Below are 14,236 nucleotides of genomic sequence, written 5' to 3' on the forward strand. Positions count from 1 at the left end.
TTCCTGCTGGACCAAGAGTTGGCAGTAATATGCACCTTCCTGCTGACCGCTCTGTCCAACGAGGCCAAAACCCTACCTTACACATGACGGTAGAGAGCCGGTATGGCTTTACGCGAAAAGAAATGCCTTTTCGGTATCTGCCACTGTGATACAGCACATGCCACCATTTTGCAAAAGGGAACAGAGTCTACCAGATTAAAAGGCAGCAAATGTAATGCTAACAATTTGGCCAAGCTAGCATTAAGATGCTGAGCATGTGGATGGCTAGGACAGTATTTCTTTCTACGGTTCAGGAACTGGGGCAGTGAAACTTGCCTGCTGGTGAAATCAAGCAGTGGTGTACTGCTAGCAGATTGGGTGCAAGTCTCTGTGGCACTCATTGCTATACCACCATCCCTCTCAATGCAGGTATTTGAGAAGGCATGAGGTATAGTAGGGTTATAGATCTGAGATGAGGAGCAAGGTGAAGTATGCTTGTTTTGATCTTGTGGCTGTTTCAGGTGCTGTTGCCAACGGACTGCATGGCAGGTTGCCCAATCGGCTGGTGTTCTGGCCATGCTTGATTAGCTTCAGACAGATGTTGCAAACATCAATGCTGCGGTCTACTGCACATATGCTGAAAAAAGCCCACACTAATGAACTTTTGGAAGTCCACGGGGAGTTTGCAGCACCCTGCATCTGTGGCGCTCTGTGTTGTGATGCAATAAGTTGGCTACTCCTATTTTGGCCCCTGGAGCACATCCTGCCTTGTTGGAGTTGTGCCGCCTCCTCCTCCCCCTCACTTTCCTCCTCTAACCTATCAGGCACCCAAGTACAGTCAATGACCTCATCATCCCCTCCCTCCTCACTGGAGCAAACTTGGCAGTATGCTGCTGCTGTGGGAACATGACTGCTAGTTTCCTTTCCGTCATTGTCACCCCCTCTCTAGGCTCACGTTGTTCCCTTCATCAACCTGGGAACCAACATCACAGCTTTCAAATTGCTGGGCATCCTCCAGCAGCATGTCACTGACACTATGATCGAATAGTTCAGGTGACTCCTCCGTGTATGATGGTGGGGGTGACAGAAGGAGTAGCTGTGGAGAAGGAGCCTGTGGAAAGGGCTGCTTTGGCAGCTGCGGTGGAAGGCAAACTACTGTGAGGGTGTCAGAGGACGAGGAGGATGAGGATGGCTTATTTATCCACTCCACCAACTCTTAACAATGTTGTGGCTGAATAACACTGCCAACATGTGAAAAAAGGACGGCATGCCCCACCTGCATAGGATGCACCTTGTCGACTGTGACCACCACTTTTCACTGTGGACACAGAGGCTGCTTGCCCTCTTTTCATGACCTGTGAGCGTCTGCCTCTCCTTGTCAGCCTTTCGGACATGATGTGGATTTTGGGGGGGGGGGGGGGTTATTACTGGTTGATCTATATATAATTTATAATGCACTGCTGATATGTACTGAACTGACCAGTAGATACTCAATGGCCTGATATCTAATCAATTGTCCTATATATATCTATCAGTCAGATGCGTATACCCTATATTGATTTCTGTCTATACACAGGACAACTGATTAGATCATATCAGGCCATTGAGTATCTATCGGTTAGTTGCATATACCCTATATTAATCTCTGTGTATAGACCGAAATCAATATAGGGTATACGCATCTGACTGATAGATACTCAATGGCTTGATCTAATCTATTGCCCATATATATATATATATAGATAGAGATCAATGTATGGTCTATGGTATATACTTCACTACTGAATATACTTAACTATCTGATCTCTTAACTTGAAAAAACACAAATCTCTCTTCCTGCCTAACTCACTGCTAGCAATGTAGAGACACTGTAATTAGACTACACTGCACTATCTAAAAAACTGCAAATCACTTTGCTCTCCCTGCCTGAAAAACACGTTCCTCTCCCTCCCTATATTCACTACTAGCAATGTCTCACTGCACTGTCTGACAAACTGCAAATTACTATTCGCTCCCTGCCTCAAACACGTTCCTCTCCCTCCCTATACTCACTGCTAGCAATGTATCACTGCACTGTCTGACAAACTACAAATAACTGTTCCTCTCCCTGTCTCAATCACTTGCTATCTGGATGCTCACACAAACACACTATAAGCGCTGCTGTGCGAGCAGCCTTTATATAGTGTGGGGCGTGTACTTAGCCCCTAAGCCATGATTGGCTAAAGGCAGCCTGCCTTTTGTCCAATCATGGCAGAGATCATTTGATTGGCCAAAGCATGGAGGTCAGGGAGCATGCTTTGGCCAATCACATAACACACTGCACGCGCCGCGCATTATGGATGCGAGCGCTCAAATTTCCCGCGAAGAAGCCCATTTGGCCACCGTTCGGGGAATGCCTGATAGAGTTGAACTTACATTCGACTCGAAACTCATCCCTTATATACTATAATATTACTAATCCTCCATATTATAAATCCTCCATATTTTAAAGTTTAATATATCTCATTTTGAAAATCTCGAGCCATTTCAGAAAATAGCATAACAAAATATCGTTGCTGTGATTTTTGTTTTTATTTTACTTTTTTATTATTCTGCTAGAATCATTTCTCCAAAACTTTTTCGATTACAGCAGCCCAACATAAAGCAGAAGCTTAAGTCCCTGCTAAACAGGTTCAAAGTTTCCGAAGAGGTAAGGATGGAATGCATTATTAAAAATTGTTGGGATAACTTAATTTACATGCAATGAATGGAGTACACATAATTATTTATTGTTAGAGAATTAGCTGGAGATTAGAGTTGCATAATAAAGTGAAGTCCTTAATGCCATAAACGCCTGTAATTTTATGATGTAAAACTATTAATCTTCGTGTTTTACCTAATTATTTTACATTTTGTTATACTCCCTAAGTTCATCTCCTAAATTTGAGTCACCCTAATGTTTTATCACACTCGTTATGCGATATCCCTATGTTCACCTCTCTGTATGTTGCATGGTGGCTAAGTGATTAGCGTTCTTGTCTTGCAGTGTCCTAGGCATATGTAATGGGATTCATAGATTGTAAGCCTGACCTAAATAATTTAATACAGTATTCTCCCCGGGGTTTTTTTTAAACATATTGTCTTTTTATTGGGGTTTTTGTCAGGTGTACAAAATAAATTGTGATCACATACAACAGTCATCCCTTATTGCATAGTTGAACAGATACAAAGCATTTTGGGGTGCACATGGTAGCATGTCCCTATTCACTAAACACTTTAATATAGTTGAAATTGTTTAGCTGTTGCAAGTGCGGAATGGTATCCTAGTTAAAGATAGTTTCCTTTTGAGTTACGTTTATGACAATTTTATACATAGTAATTTGCTATGTATATTAGTAATGTAAAGATGATGTAACATGAGGATAGGGCTGAAAGGAGCAGTAAACAAAGTTTACCAAACAATCTTAATAAAAAAAGAAAAAAAAAGAATCGGTTCCACCTCTCTGTGATATAGACCCTATGTATGGCTTGCTCACAAAACTGAAGCATGAGGATTTGAGTTTTGGCTATACAGGGGCTGGCTTAATGTTCTTGTTTGCCAGTTTACAAAATGTATGAAGGCAGATGTCTTGGAATACTGCAATTCTACCTCCTTCATTGTACAAAAATATTACTTTTTTTCTACAAGTTTGAAGACTCCCATGGAGAGATAGCAACAGAGATGATTATGGGCCTTTTCATTAGGGGATATTCACAAAATCTGATTGTGTTTAAACTGATGACCAATGATTATAGGGTACCTACATCCCAATATAGATTTATAGTAATGTGGGACTAAGACGTCCAACTAGCCAAAGAAAAGAACGAAACAGAAGAAGGAAATAAAAGAAAAAAAATAGAAAATTACCAAAGGAATGGTCAGACTGAAAAGCAGCAAGAATGAAATAAGAGAGAAAAAAAAGGGGGAAAAGAAGAGGAAATGTGAAGAGAACAGAAGAAAAGAAAATAGCAAGCAAAAGAAAAGAGTAAGCAAAGAAAAAGACAAAGAAAACTGAGAAACACAGAAAAGGGAAAAAGAGGGCTGACGGGATTTTAATGGTACCGTACCACAAAGTTACAATTGAAATATTAAAAAAATTAGTACAATTAGGGGATATTACTATACTTTACTTTACCAACTTTTATTTTCTCCTTCATTTTTTGATGGACACAGCTCCTGATCTTCATTGCCATTGGGTTATACTGCCCCCTACAGGAGTAGGACACTAGGCAGAAAAAAAATACTAATTATGCCTATGGGCAGTCCCAGTAAGTATACTCCCCCCCCCACCCCCCCTCAGCTATAGGTAACCAGTTTTTTCTGCCTAGTCATGAGTAAAGATTTAGCTCCTTCCTGGGATCTTTGGTCCTGGCCATTTTTTTCTTTAGATTTTTTTTTTCTCCTGTTTTTTTTTTTTTTTTTTCTTTCTGTGCGATCTACAATCAACTGCCGGACTGGGCGACGGGCTGGATAATGTACAGTTGTATTAAAAATGATTTAACCCCCACTGAAATTGATTGTTTTGGCCAGTTTGACATTGATTTTGATCATTCAGTCATCCTGCTTACAATTAAATCAAAGAGGCACGTGTAGGTCAGACAAATATAACATAACATTTATAATGAAATAACCACAAATGTCTTTTCTGTGCTCACATCATTTATCAGTTTTATTCAACCCCCAAGTGACATTCAATCTTAGTACTTAGTACAACATCCTTTTACAGTTATAACAGCTTTTAAACGTGAAGCATAGCTTGACACAAGTGTCTTGCAGCGATCTATGGGTATCTTCGCCCATTCGTCATGGGCAAAAGCCTCCAGTTCAGTCACATTCTTAGGCTTGTGCACTGCAACTGCTTTCTTTAAGTCCCACCAGAGTTTTTCAATCGGATTTAAGTCTGGTGACTGTGATGGCCACTCCAAAATGTTCCAGCCTTTAATCTGCAACCATGCTCTAGTGGACTTGGAGGTATGCTTGGGATCATTGTCCTGTTGAAAGGTCCAACGTCTCCCAAGCCTCAGGTTTGTGACGGACTGCATCACATTGTCATCCAATATCTCCTGGTACTGAAGAGAATTCATGGTACCTTGCACACGCTGAAGCTTCCCTGTACCTGCAGAAGCAAAACAACCCCAAAGCATGATTGACCCCCCGCCATGCTTCACAGTAGGCAAGGTGTTCTTTTCTTCATAGGCCTCCTCCAAACATAGCGTTGATCCATGGGCCCAAACAGTTCTAATTTTGTTTCATCAGTCCACAGAACACTATCCCAAAACTTCTGTGGTTTGTCCACATGACATTTGGCATATTGCAGTCGACTCTTCTTATTCTTTGGAGACAGCAAGGGGGTGCGCCTGGGAGTTCTGGCATGGAGGCCTTCATTACGCAGTGTGCGCCGTATTGTCTGAGCAGAAACTTCAGTTCCCACATCTGACAAATCTTTTCTCAGTTCCTCAGCAGTCACACGGGGACTTTTCTCCACTCTACGCTTCAGGTAGCGCACAGCAGTCGACAGCATCTTTTTTCTGCCATGACCAGGTAACATTTCAACAGTGCCCTTTGCCTTGAATTTGCGAATGATGCTTCCTATGGTGTCTCTTGGTATGTTTAACATCTTTGCAATCTTCTTATAGCCATTGCCCTTCCTGTGAAGAGTAATCGCCTCTTCTCTTGTCTTCCTGGACCATTCTCTTGACTTCACCATGTTTGTAACCACACCAGTAAATGTCTAGAAGGAGCTGAGTATCACAGTCATTTTAAAGCTGCCTAATTGGTGCTTATTAGGCTTTATTGCTGCTCCCTGACATCCACAGGTGTTTTCAATACCTGATTGAAAACACTTCAATGAACCTCTGTTCTTCAGAGTGGTAGTCTTTAAGTGGTTGAATAATTGTGTCAATGAAGAATTCACAAAAGAAACATTTACTACTGTATTACAAAAAAAATTTGATGTCATTTTAGTTGCATATGGTTCTTTAAGAAGTCCTTGTAGGATTTCATTCTGAATACAATTACAAATGTACACTAAATTCCCTAAAACCCTTTACAGCATTGGGGGGTTGAATAATTTTGAATAGAACTGTAGATCCAGAGGTCAGCCCAGTCTGGCCAGCACGTGCACGCAGACCACAGCTCTGCGCTAGGTTGGCTGCGAGGTTGCATACCAACGGGCTTCGGCCCACGTCGCAACGTTCCTCCTGGCCGACAGCCCCCATTTCTATGGCGAGGAGTTCTGTCTGGAACGGTGACCGCCTGGTTCCTGGTATGTTAAGCAGCTGTCCCCTTCTCCCCCTTAAGGTTTTGGGGTGGACACGGGCCCCTCCCTGGGATGGTCGGACCCCTGGATTCCCCTCCTTCCCATTAGGCACCCCCCCCTTTGTGTCTGGTGGGTCTGGTGTATCCTAAGGGTCATCTACCCCCCCATTTGCTCCACCCCCTCCACCTATACTTAGGGTTGTATAGTGGTTTGGCCTACCTCCTGGGGCTGGAACAGGGTGCTGTACTGGTGATGGGGGCAGGGGTGGGAGGAGGCTGTACCTGGTGGGGATTCCTGCCATGGCCCCCTTTCCTGGTCTGTGCCCTGCCTGTGCCCCAGGGATTCCTCCTGGGTCCCTGGAAGCCTCGTGGAGCCCACATTTTGTTGTACCCTATATTCAGTGTAGGCTGGCAGCCATATTGCGTTAGTTTGGCATTGAAATCAATGGTGGCCATTACTGTGGAGCCTTCTGGGCGGCCATTTCAGCTGTGGGAGCTCCCCTTATCCTCTGGTGCTGACCCCTGAGCCTCTTTCCTTCCTGGATGCTGCACGTGGAGTGCTTTGATCCAGGTGATGCTGGTGACTGCCTGGTGGGGTGGTGAGTCTGGTGTAGTCCTCTCCCTCTCTATGCTGCAGGATTGGGGGTTGCTCTGTGGCTGGCGACCGGCTGGTGTTACCAGCGTGTTGGGGGTGTCCCTTAGCAGTGTGTGTGTGTTTTTTTTTTTTTTTTTTGCACATTTGTGGGGTACCCTTATTCCTCATGAAGTCTTTAGAGCACATTACCCCACCTGACCCCCCTCTCTGAGCTTGCACGGCCCTCCGGGTCCCAACCATCCATTGATACACTGACTGCGGTCCTGAAATCCTCACCGTCCTCACCCGTGCCTGGAGTGGGGGGGGGCGTCTTTGCTGGTTTCCAGGCCTGTGGAACTCCTTGGTCCAGGACAAATGAGTCCACAAAGTGATACGGTCTGGCTACAAGATCAAGTTTCATTCTTACCGTCCGGAAAGGTTCTTTCCTTCCAATGTGCGTCTGTCCCTGAACTGATTGTAAGCTCTCTTTGGGATGGTGCAAGACATGTTGCCTCAAGGGGTGATTGTCCCGGTTTCAACCTCAGAACATTTTCAGGGGTTTTATTCGAACCTGTTCACGGTCCCGAAGAAAGAAGACAAGGTTCGTCCAATTCTGGATCTCAAGGCTCTGAATTGCTTTGTGCGGGTACAGAAGTTCAGAAAGGAGTCTATTCGCACAGTGGTGGCATCCCTGCATCAAGAGGATTTCCTTGCCTCTATCGACAAAAGGATGCTTACTTACACATTCCAATATATGTGTCACCAAAGCTTCGTCCCCTTCAACGTGGGGGAGAAGCATTATATGTTTGTGGCGTTACCCTTTGGTCTCGCCTCTGCTCCTCGGGTCTTCACAAAGGTGTTTGCCCCGTTTCTGGTGTTAAGTCATTGAGGGATCGCAGTGATGGGTTACCTGGACGACCTTCTTTTGGAATCTGCTCTGATGGACAATGTGGAAATAACTATACGGACTCTGAGGGAGTTCGGCTGGCTTCTGAATTATCAGAAGTCTGCTCTGGTTACTTCCACAAAGCTGGGCTATCTGGGTCTGACTCTGGACTCGGCTCTAGCCAGAGTGTTCCTTCCTCCTGAACAAACTCCAGAAATTGCATGCTGCGATTCATATCCTACTGTCCAGCAGGTGGTCGTCCCTCCGGACTTGCATGCTGGTGCTGGGCCTGATGGTTTCTACCTTTTGAGGCGGTCCTGTTTGCACAGTTCCATATGAGGTCCTTGCAAAGGGAAATTATGGCCAAATGGGATAACTATCTGAAGTCTCTGGACAATCCAATCCAGCTGAGCCAAAAAAAACAAAAGGGTCCTTGGTCTGGTGGCTTTGCTCTCCAGCCGTCAGGGCAAATCCTTTCTCCCCCTGTATTGGACAGTGGTTATCACAGATTCCAATATGTCCAGGTGGGGGAGGTGTCCTTGGTCGGAACTTCACTCAAGAGGTTTGGTCCCTGGAAGAGTCCAGACTCCCGATCAGTGTCCTGGAACTCTGAGTGATAAGACTGCCTTAGTTTACTGAACGGATCGCCTTCAGGGGTGTCCAGTGCGGATCCAATCGGCCAACGCCACGGCCATGGCTTATGTCAACCACCAGGGCGGAACAAGAAGTGTGTTGGCAGCTCTGGAGGTAGCCCGGCATTCTCCGGTGGGCAGAACGTTTCGTTCCAGCCCTCTCCGTCAGGGGTGGAAAATTGGCTGGTGGATTATCTGTCGGCATGCGTTGGACCAAGGGGAGTGGTCACTTCATCCGGCGGTGTTTCATCAGCTGTGTCTCAGGTGGGAAACTCCCTAGGTGGATCTGTTGGCGTCTGGGCTCAACAGGAAAGTGCAAAGGTTTGTGGCATGGTCAAGGTATCCATGGTCAAGGCATCCGGTAGCGGACACCACAGACGCGCTGGTGGCACCCTGGGGGCCAGTATCATCTGATTTACCCCTTCCCTCCTCTCAAGCTTCTGCCGAGACTCTTGCGCAGGATTGAGGCAAAAGGAATTCCGGTCATTCTAGTGGCTCCGAGTTGGCCTCGCCAGTCTTGGTATGCTGACCTGGTGCAGCTGGTTGCCGACGCTCCTTGGAGACTACCTCTCGGGGAGGATCTGCTGTCCCAAGGGCTAATCTTCCATTCTGCTTTACAGTCGCTGGCTTTGACAGCTTGGCTGTTAAATGCCAGGTGCTGAAGGATAGCGGTTTGTCTGGGTCAGGGTTTTTCTACACTATTAAAACCTCTAGGAAGATCTACCATTGTGCATGGAAAGCATACATTTCTTGTTGTGAGTCACTTGGTGTTCACCCTTGCTCTTTCTCTATCGTTCATTGACAGGCGCAGTCCTCTGATGCATATCAGTAGGGTTATAATGCCCCCTACAGGAGTAGGACACTAGGCAGAAAAAAAGTTCTGGCTATGCCTATGGGCAGTCCCAGAGGGTACACCCTCTCTCTTCTTGCATAGGTTGTCAGTTTTAATCTGCCTAGTCAGGAGTAAGGACCTAGTTCCTTGCTGGGATCTTAGGTCCTGGCATAAGTAATTTTTTATGTAGATAGTTTTTTTTTTTATTAGCTAACTGTTTTCTCTCCGGATTTTTTTCCCTGTGAGATCTACAACCGGCTATGCCAGATCTGGGCAAAGGGCTGGAAAATCTAGATCCAGTGGTCACCCCAGCTGGCCAGCGAGTGCGTGCAGGCCTTAGCCCCGCACTGGGTCCGGGACTGGCCCCACGAGTTAAACGTCTCGCAAGGTCACACACGACAGGGTCTAGGCCTATGTTGCAGCCTTCCTATTTGGCCGACAGCCCCCCCCCCACTTCGGGGGAGAGGGGTCCTGCCTTGAGATGGCGCCTGCCTGTGTTCCTGGTACGATGAGTAAACGTTCCCCCCCCCCCTCTTCCCTGGCCGATTTTGGGGTTGACGCGGGCCCTGACACTCCTGGGTTTCCCTCTGTCCTGTTATGCAACCCCCCATCCCTCCCCCCCCCCCACGTGGGAAACTGTTTGGGCCTACCTCAGGCTGAGACCTCATTTGCAGGCCGCATGGGGAGCCGGGGGGTGCACCGTCCACGACGTTTGGCCGTCGTGCGTGGGGGGGGGGGGGGGTTGGTTAGGTCGTTAGGAGGGCTGGCGGGGGGGGGGGGGCTTGGTTAGGTCGTTAGGAGGGCTGGAGGGGGGGCCCCTGTGGGCCTTGTTTCCGCGCTCGCCATTTTGTTGTAGCCTCCTCTGCTACTTTGACGGCGGCCATCTTGGTACACCCGTTTTCGGACATTTTCGGAAAATCTAGCTGGGAGTGCCTGGAGGCATTTTCCGGGGAGTGGTGCCCCTCCCTTCACCCTGGGCAGTTCTCAATGCTCTCTCCCTTTTTGGGAGAGCTTTCTGCTAAACGTGCAGATGTGATGGGGACAGTGGGTTCTAGGGGTCTCTCTCCTCTTTGTTGGGGGTCTTCATGGCGTGCCTGACCTTCAGGGGGTGCTGTAGCGCAGTGGGACAATTTTTTTTTGCATAGTCATTTTTTTCACATTTTGCTGGTGGGTTCTTCTGGTTCAGTATGGACCCTGCAGACCATGTGTCCCCCCTGACCCTCATGGAGGCCGCAGGGCCTTCTGGATCTCCACTCTCCACCAGTGCATTTTTGGTGGTTCTGGAAGCATTTGGGTCCCGGGTGGAGGTGGCCTTGAGAGGGTGAGGTGCACAAAAACGATCTCCCCCTGCCTCATCTAATGTCTCGGATTCTGAGTCTGACTCAGCCGCCGCAGACGTGGGTCTCCCTGCTGGGTCTATTACCGCGCACCCTGCCTCCTCAAATCCTAAGGATGACATTTCTACCCCCCCCGCTGCACAAGATACAAGTGGATTCACTGGTTGTTTTGGTGCGTGACACCCTGCAGGTTGCGTTTGGCACTCGCATGCCATCCGGAGCAGCTTCATTTGCTAGCATGCTCATATATGCATGGGACTGTCTGAGACGTTCCCCTGGGGTGTCTAAGCGGCTTCTAGACATTTCTCCTTGAGGGGTCTCTGGTAACGAAGTGGACTGTGCCATCTAAGGTGGACCCACTCGTCTCCAGGCTGAATAAGACTACAGTTGTTTCAGTGGAGGAATCCCCGTCCTTTAAAGACCTGGGGGATAGGATGGCTGAGGCTGTGGCCCACAATCTATACTCCCTGGCGGGGTCTGCACTGAGAACAGTGTTAGGATTGCCCTTGCCACGCAGACTCTGCCTGAGGGGCAGAGTTCCAACGCCGTGATTTGGTGAGGTGCAAGAACTGTACCTCCTGCCTTGGGGGAGCTGTTGGACCAGCTGGTGCAGGGCTGCACTATTTTTGCGATGCCGCGCTGGACACGGTTTCCCTATTGGGTCACCTGTCGGTTTCGGCAGTGGTTATCTGGCGTATACTTGGCTGAAGTGTTGGGTCCTAACAAATCTCCCTTTTCAGGGGGATCGCCTGTCTGGCGCTGCCCCTGGATGACATTATGTAAGGGGGGAAGAGTACTTTTTCTTCCACAGGCTAACAAGGGTAAGAACCCTTGTCGTGGATGGGAGTCCCTCCGTTGCGGCTCACGACCAGTTTTCTTCGTCCCGCGGGGACAGTCGATGAGGCTACGTCCTTCAAGATTTCCGCAAATTGCTCCAAGTGACCCTGGTCTGGCAAACAAAGATGTTTTTTTTCCAGACCTGCGGACAAGGCCTACTCGGCCTGAAGGTGCGTCCTCACCCGTATATGGGGTGGGGGAACGTCTTTGCCGCTTCTCGGACCTGCGGCTGGCCCGGATGCCAGCTGGGTTCAGGAGGTCATGCGGACCAGTTGCAAGATCGAGCTTTGATCGATTGAGTTTCTCCAGTAAGGTTTTCCTCCTCTGTACGGCTGTCCCCGGATAGCTTGCTGGCACTCTATGGGGCAGTACAGTCAACAAGGCCAGGCCTAATGGCCCTGGAATTGGTTCGCATGAGGGTGGCTTCCCTACATCAGGGGGATTCCTGGCCTCCATGGACATCACAGATGCCTACCTTCACATCCCGTTATGTCCAGGACACCAACAGGTTCTCCGTTTTTGCCATGGGAGAGGATCACTATTGATAGGCATTACCCCTTGGTCTCGCCTCTGTTCCTCGGGTCTTTACTAATCTTTGGTCCTGGCACTGTTGCGACAGCAGGGTTCTGGGTTCCTGGCCGATCAGCTTCTCCGTGCGGAGTCCCCTACGGTGCTGATGACGAATTTGGAAGTCGCCCTGAGAATTCTGGAGGAGTTCGGGTGGGTTCTGAATCTTCAGAAGTCGTCCCTGGTCCCCTCCTTGAGACTGGACTATCTGGGCCTGACTTTGGATTTGTCCTCAGCCAGGGTGCTTCTCCCTCCGGAAAAACTCTTGAAACTTCAGGCTGCGGTTCAACTGTTGCTGTCCAGCACATGGTTACCCCTTTGAACCTGCATGCAAGTTCTAGGACTGATGGTGTAGTCTTTCGAGGCGGTCCTTTTCGCTCAATCCCTCTCGAGGATGCCCCAGGAGGCAATCCTGAAATGGAACTAGATTCCAAACTCTCTGAACATTTGGATCCAGCTGAGCCACTTGTCCAGGGAGTCTTTGATCTGGTGGCTTCGGCCCCCGATGCCCAAGCAGGAAATCCTCCCTTCCCCTTATACTGGACAATTGTACCGCGGATGCAAACCTGTCCGGGTGGGGAGGAGTCCTCGGCAGGTTACCGCTCAATGTCCTGGAGTTGAGAGTGCTCCAGCTTTGCCTAGTTCACTGGACCGGGCACCTGCAGCTGTCCAGGGCGCATTCAATCGGACTATGCCACGACCGTTGCTTATGTCCTTCGCCAAGGGGGCACCAAGGGTGTCCTTGCGTCCTTGGAAGTGGCAGGCATTCTTCGTTGGGCAGAGCGTCATGTTCCAGCTCTCTCCGCTATGCAGATTCCAGTTGTGGGTAATTGGCAGGCGGATTACCTCAGTCGACAGGCCTTGGATGCAGGGGACTGGTCCGTACATCCGGAGGTTTTCCAGCAGTTGTGCCTTCGTTGGGGCACTCCAGACGTGGATCTGTTGGCGTCGCATCTACAGGATAGTGCAGAGGTTTGTGGCCCGCTCCCGGGACCCACTGGTGGATGCACTGGTTGCACCATGGGTTCTGTCGTAGGCAAGAACATATACTAAGTTCAACATGAACGACACTGAGAAGTTTAGCATGGTCATTTGCACAAGGATGACGCACGCATAATCGTGTGAGAGCAATCACGAATGGCCCAAGGTCAGTATTGGCTGCTGTCTGCTTTTCCTCCTCTCAAGTTGCTGCCAAGACTTCTTCGCAGGTTCGAGGCAGAAGGATTTCTGGTCATTCTCGTGGCTCCGGACTGGTCTCGCCGAGCTTTGTACGCTGACCTGGTCGGGCTAGTTGCAAACACTCCTTGGAGACTTCCTTTTAGGGAGGATCTCTTGTTTCCAGGGCCTATCTTCCATCCTGCTTTACGGTCACTGGCTTTGTCGGCTTGGCTGTTAAAAGCCAGGTGCTGAAGGACAAGGAATTGTCTGTTTCAGTGATTCCCGTTCTGCTTAAAGCGAGGAAAGTGACTTCTAGGTTGATTTGTCATCGTACGAGAAAGTCATATGTTGCGTTGTGTGAGTCTCTTTGGGCTCCACTTCGCTCTTGCTCTGTGGCTTGATCTTGGCCTTCCTTCAACGGGGAGTTGATCAAGAGCTGGCCTTGAGTACTATCAAGGGTCAGGTTCGGCTTTGGCAATTTTCCTGTTCCTAGTGCCTAACTTCTTCCAGGGGGTGCGACACTCGGCACTTCCAGTGCAACCTCCTTCACCAACTGGGGACCTTGATCTGGTGCAGTTGGTTCTCCGAAAACCTCCTTTTGCAAGTGTGTGGGTGTTTCCCCTGCCTACCTTATCACGTAAGTGGCCTTCCTGGTGGCTATCACTTCTGCGCGCAGGGTGTCGGCACTGGTGACATTGTCCTGTCGTTCTCCCTATATGCTGTTTAATGGAGATAAGTGGTGCTCGTCTGGATCCGTCCTTCCGTTCGAAGGTGGTTTTCTAGTGTTCACTTGAACGAGGACATTGTGTTACCATATTTGTGTCCTAAGCCCAAACATCCTAAGGAATATGCACTTCATATTCTGGATATAGTTCGGGCAATCAGGGTGTACTTGTCGCCTACTGAGTCTTTTTGTAGGTCAGATTCGCTCTCTGTCCTCCTGAATGGCCCTAGAAAAGGGCTGCCTGTGTCAGCTGCGACTATTTCCAGATGGATCAGACAGACGATGGTGCAGGCTTATTCAATTAAGGGTCAGGTTCTACCTTTCCCTGTTTCGGCACGTTCTACAAGAGCGCTTAGTGCTTCCTGGGCTTTTCACCATCAGGCATCTGTGCTGCAGGTTTAAAGGCGGTGACTTGCTCGTCTGTTCACACCTT

The 14,236-nt window shown here is 48.5% G+C and overlaps 1 protein-coding gene across 1 annotated transcript in view; it reads left to right on the forward strand.

The window, feature by feature from the left end:
• PACS1 (phosphofurin acidic cluster sorting protein 1) overlaps positions 1-14,236 on the forward strand; it is a 550,726-nt gene that overhangs the window by 172,776 nt on the left and 363,714 nt on the right. Inside the window, exon 8 of the mRNA XM_082271176.1 lies at positions 2,609-2,668. Within this exon, the coding sequence (XP_082127302.1) occupies positions 2,609-2,668 (60 nt within the window). The remainder of the gene's footprint in view (positions 1-2,608; positions 2,669-14,236) is intronic.

The sequence above is a fragment of the Pelophylax lessonae genome (assembly GCF_965119305.1).
Source record: "Pelophylax lessonae genome assembly, chromosome: 10".
Lineage (NCBI taxonomy): Eukaryota > Metazoa > Chordata > Amphibia > Anura > Ranidae > Pelophylax > Pelophylax lessonae.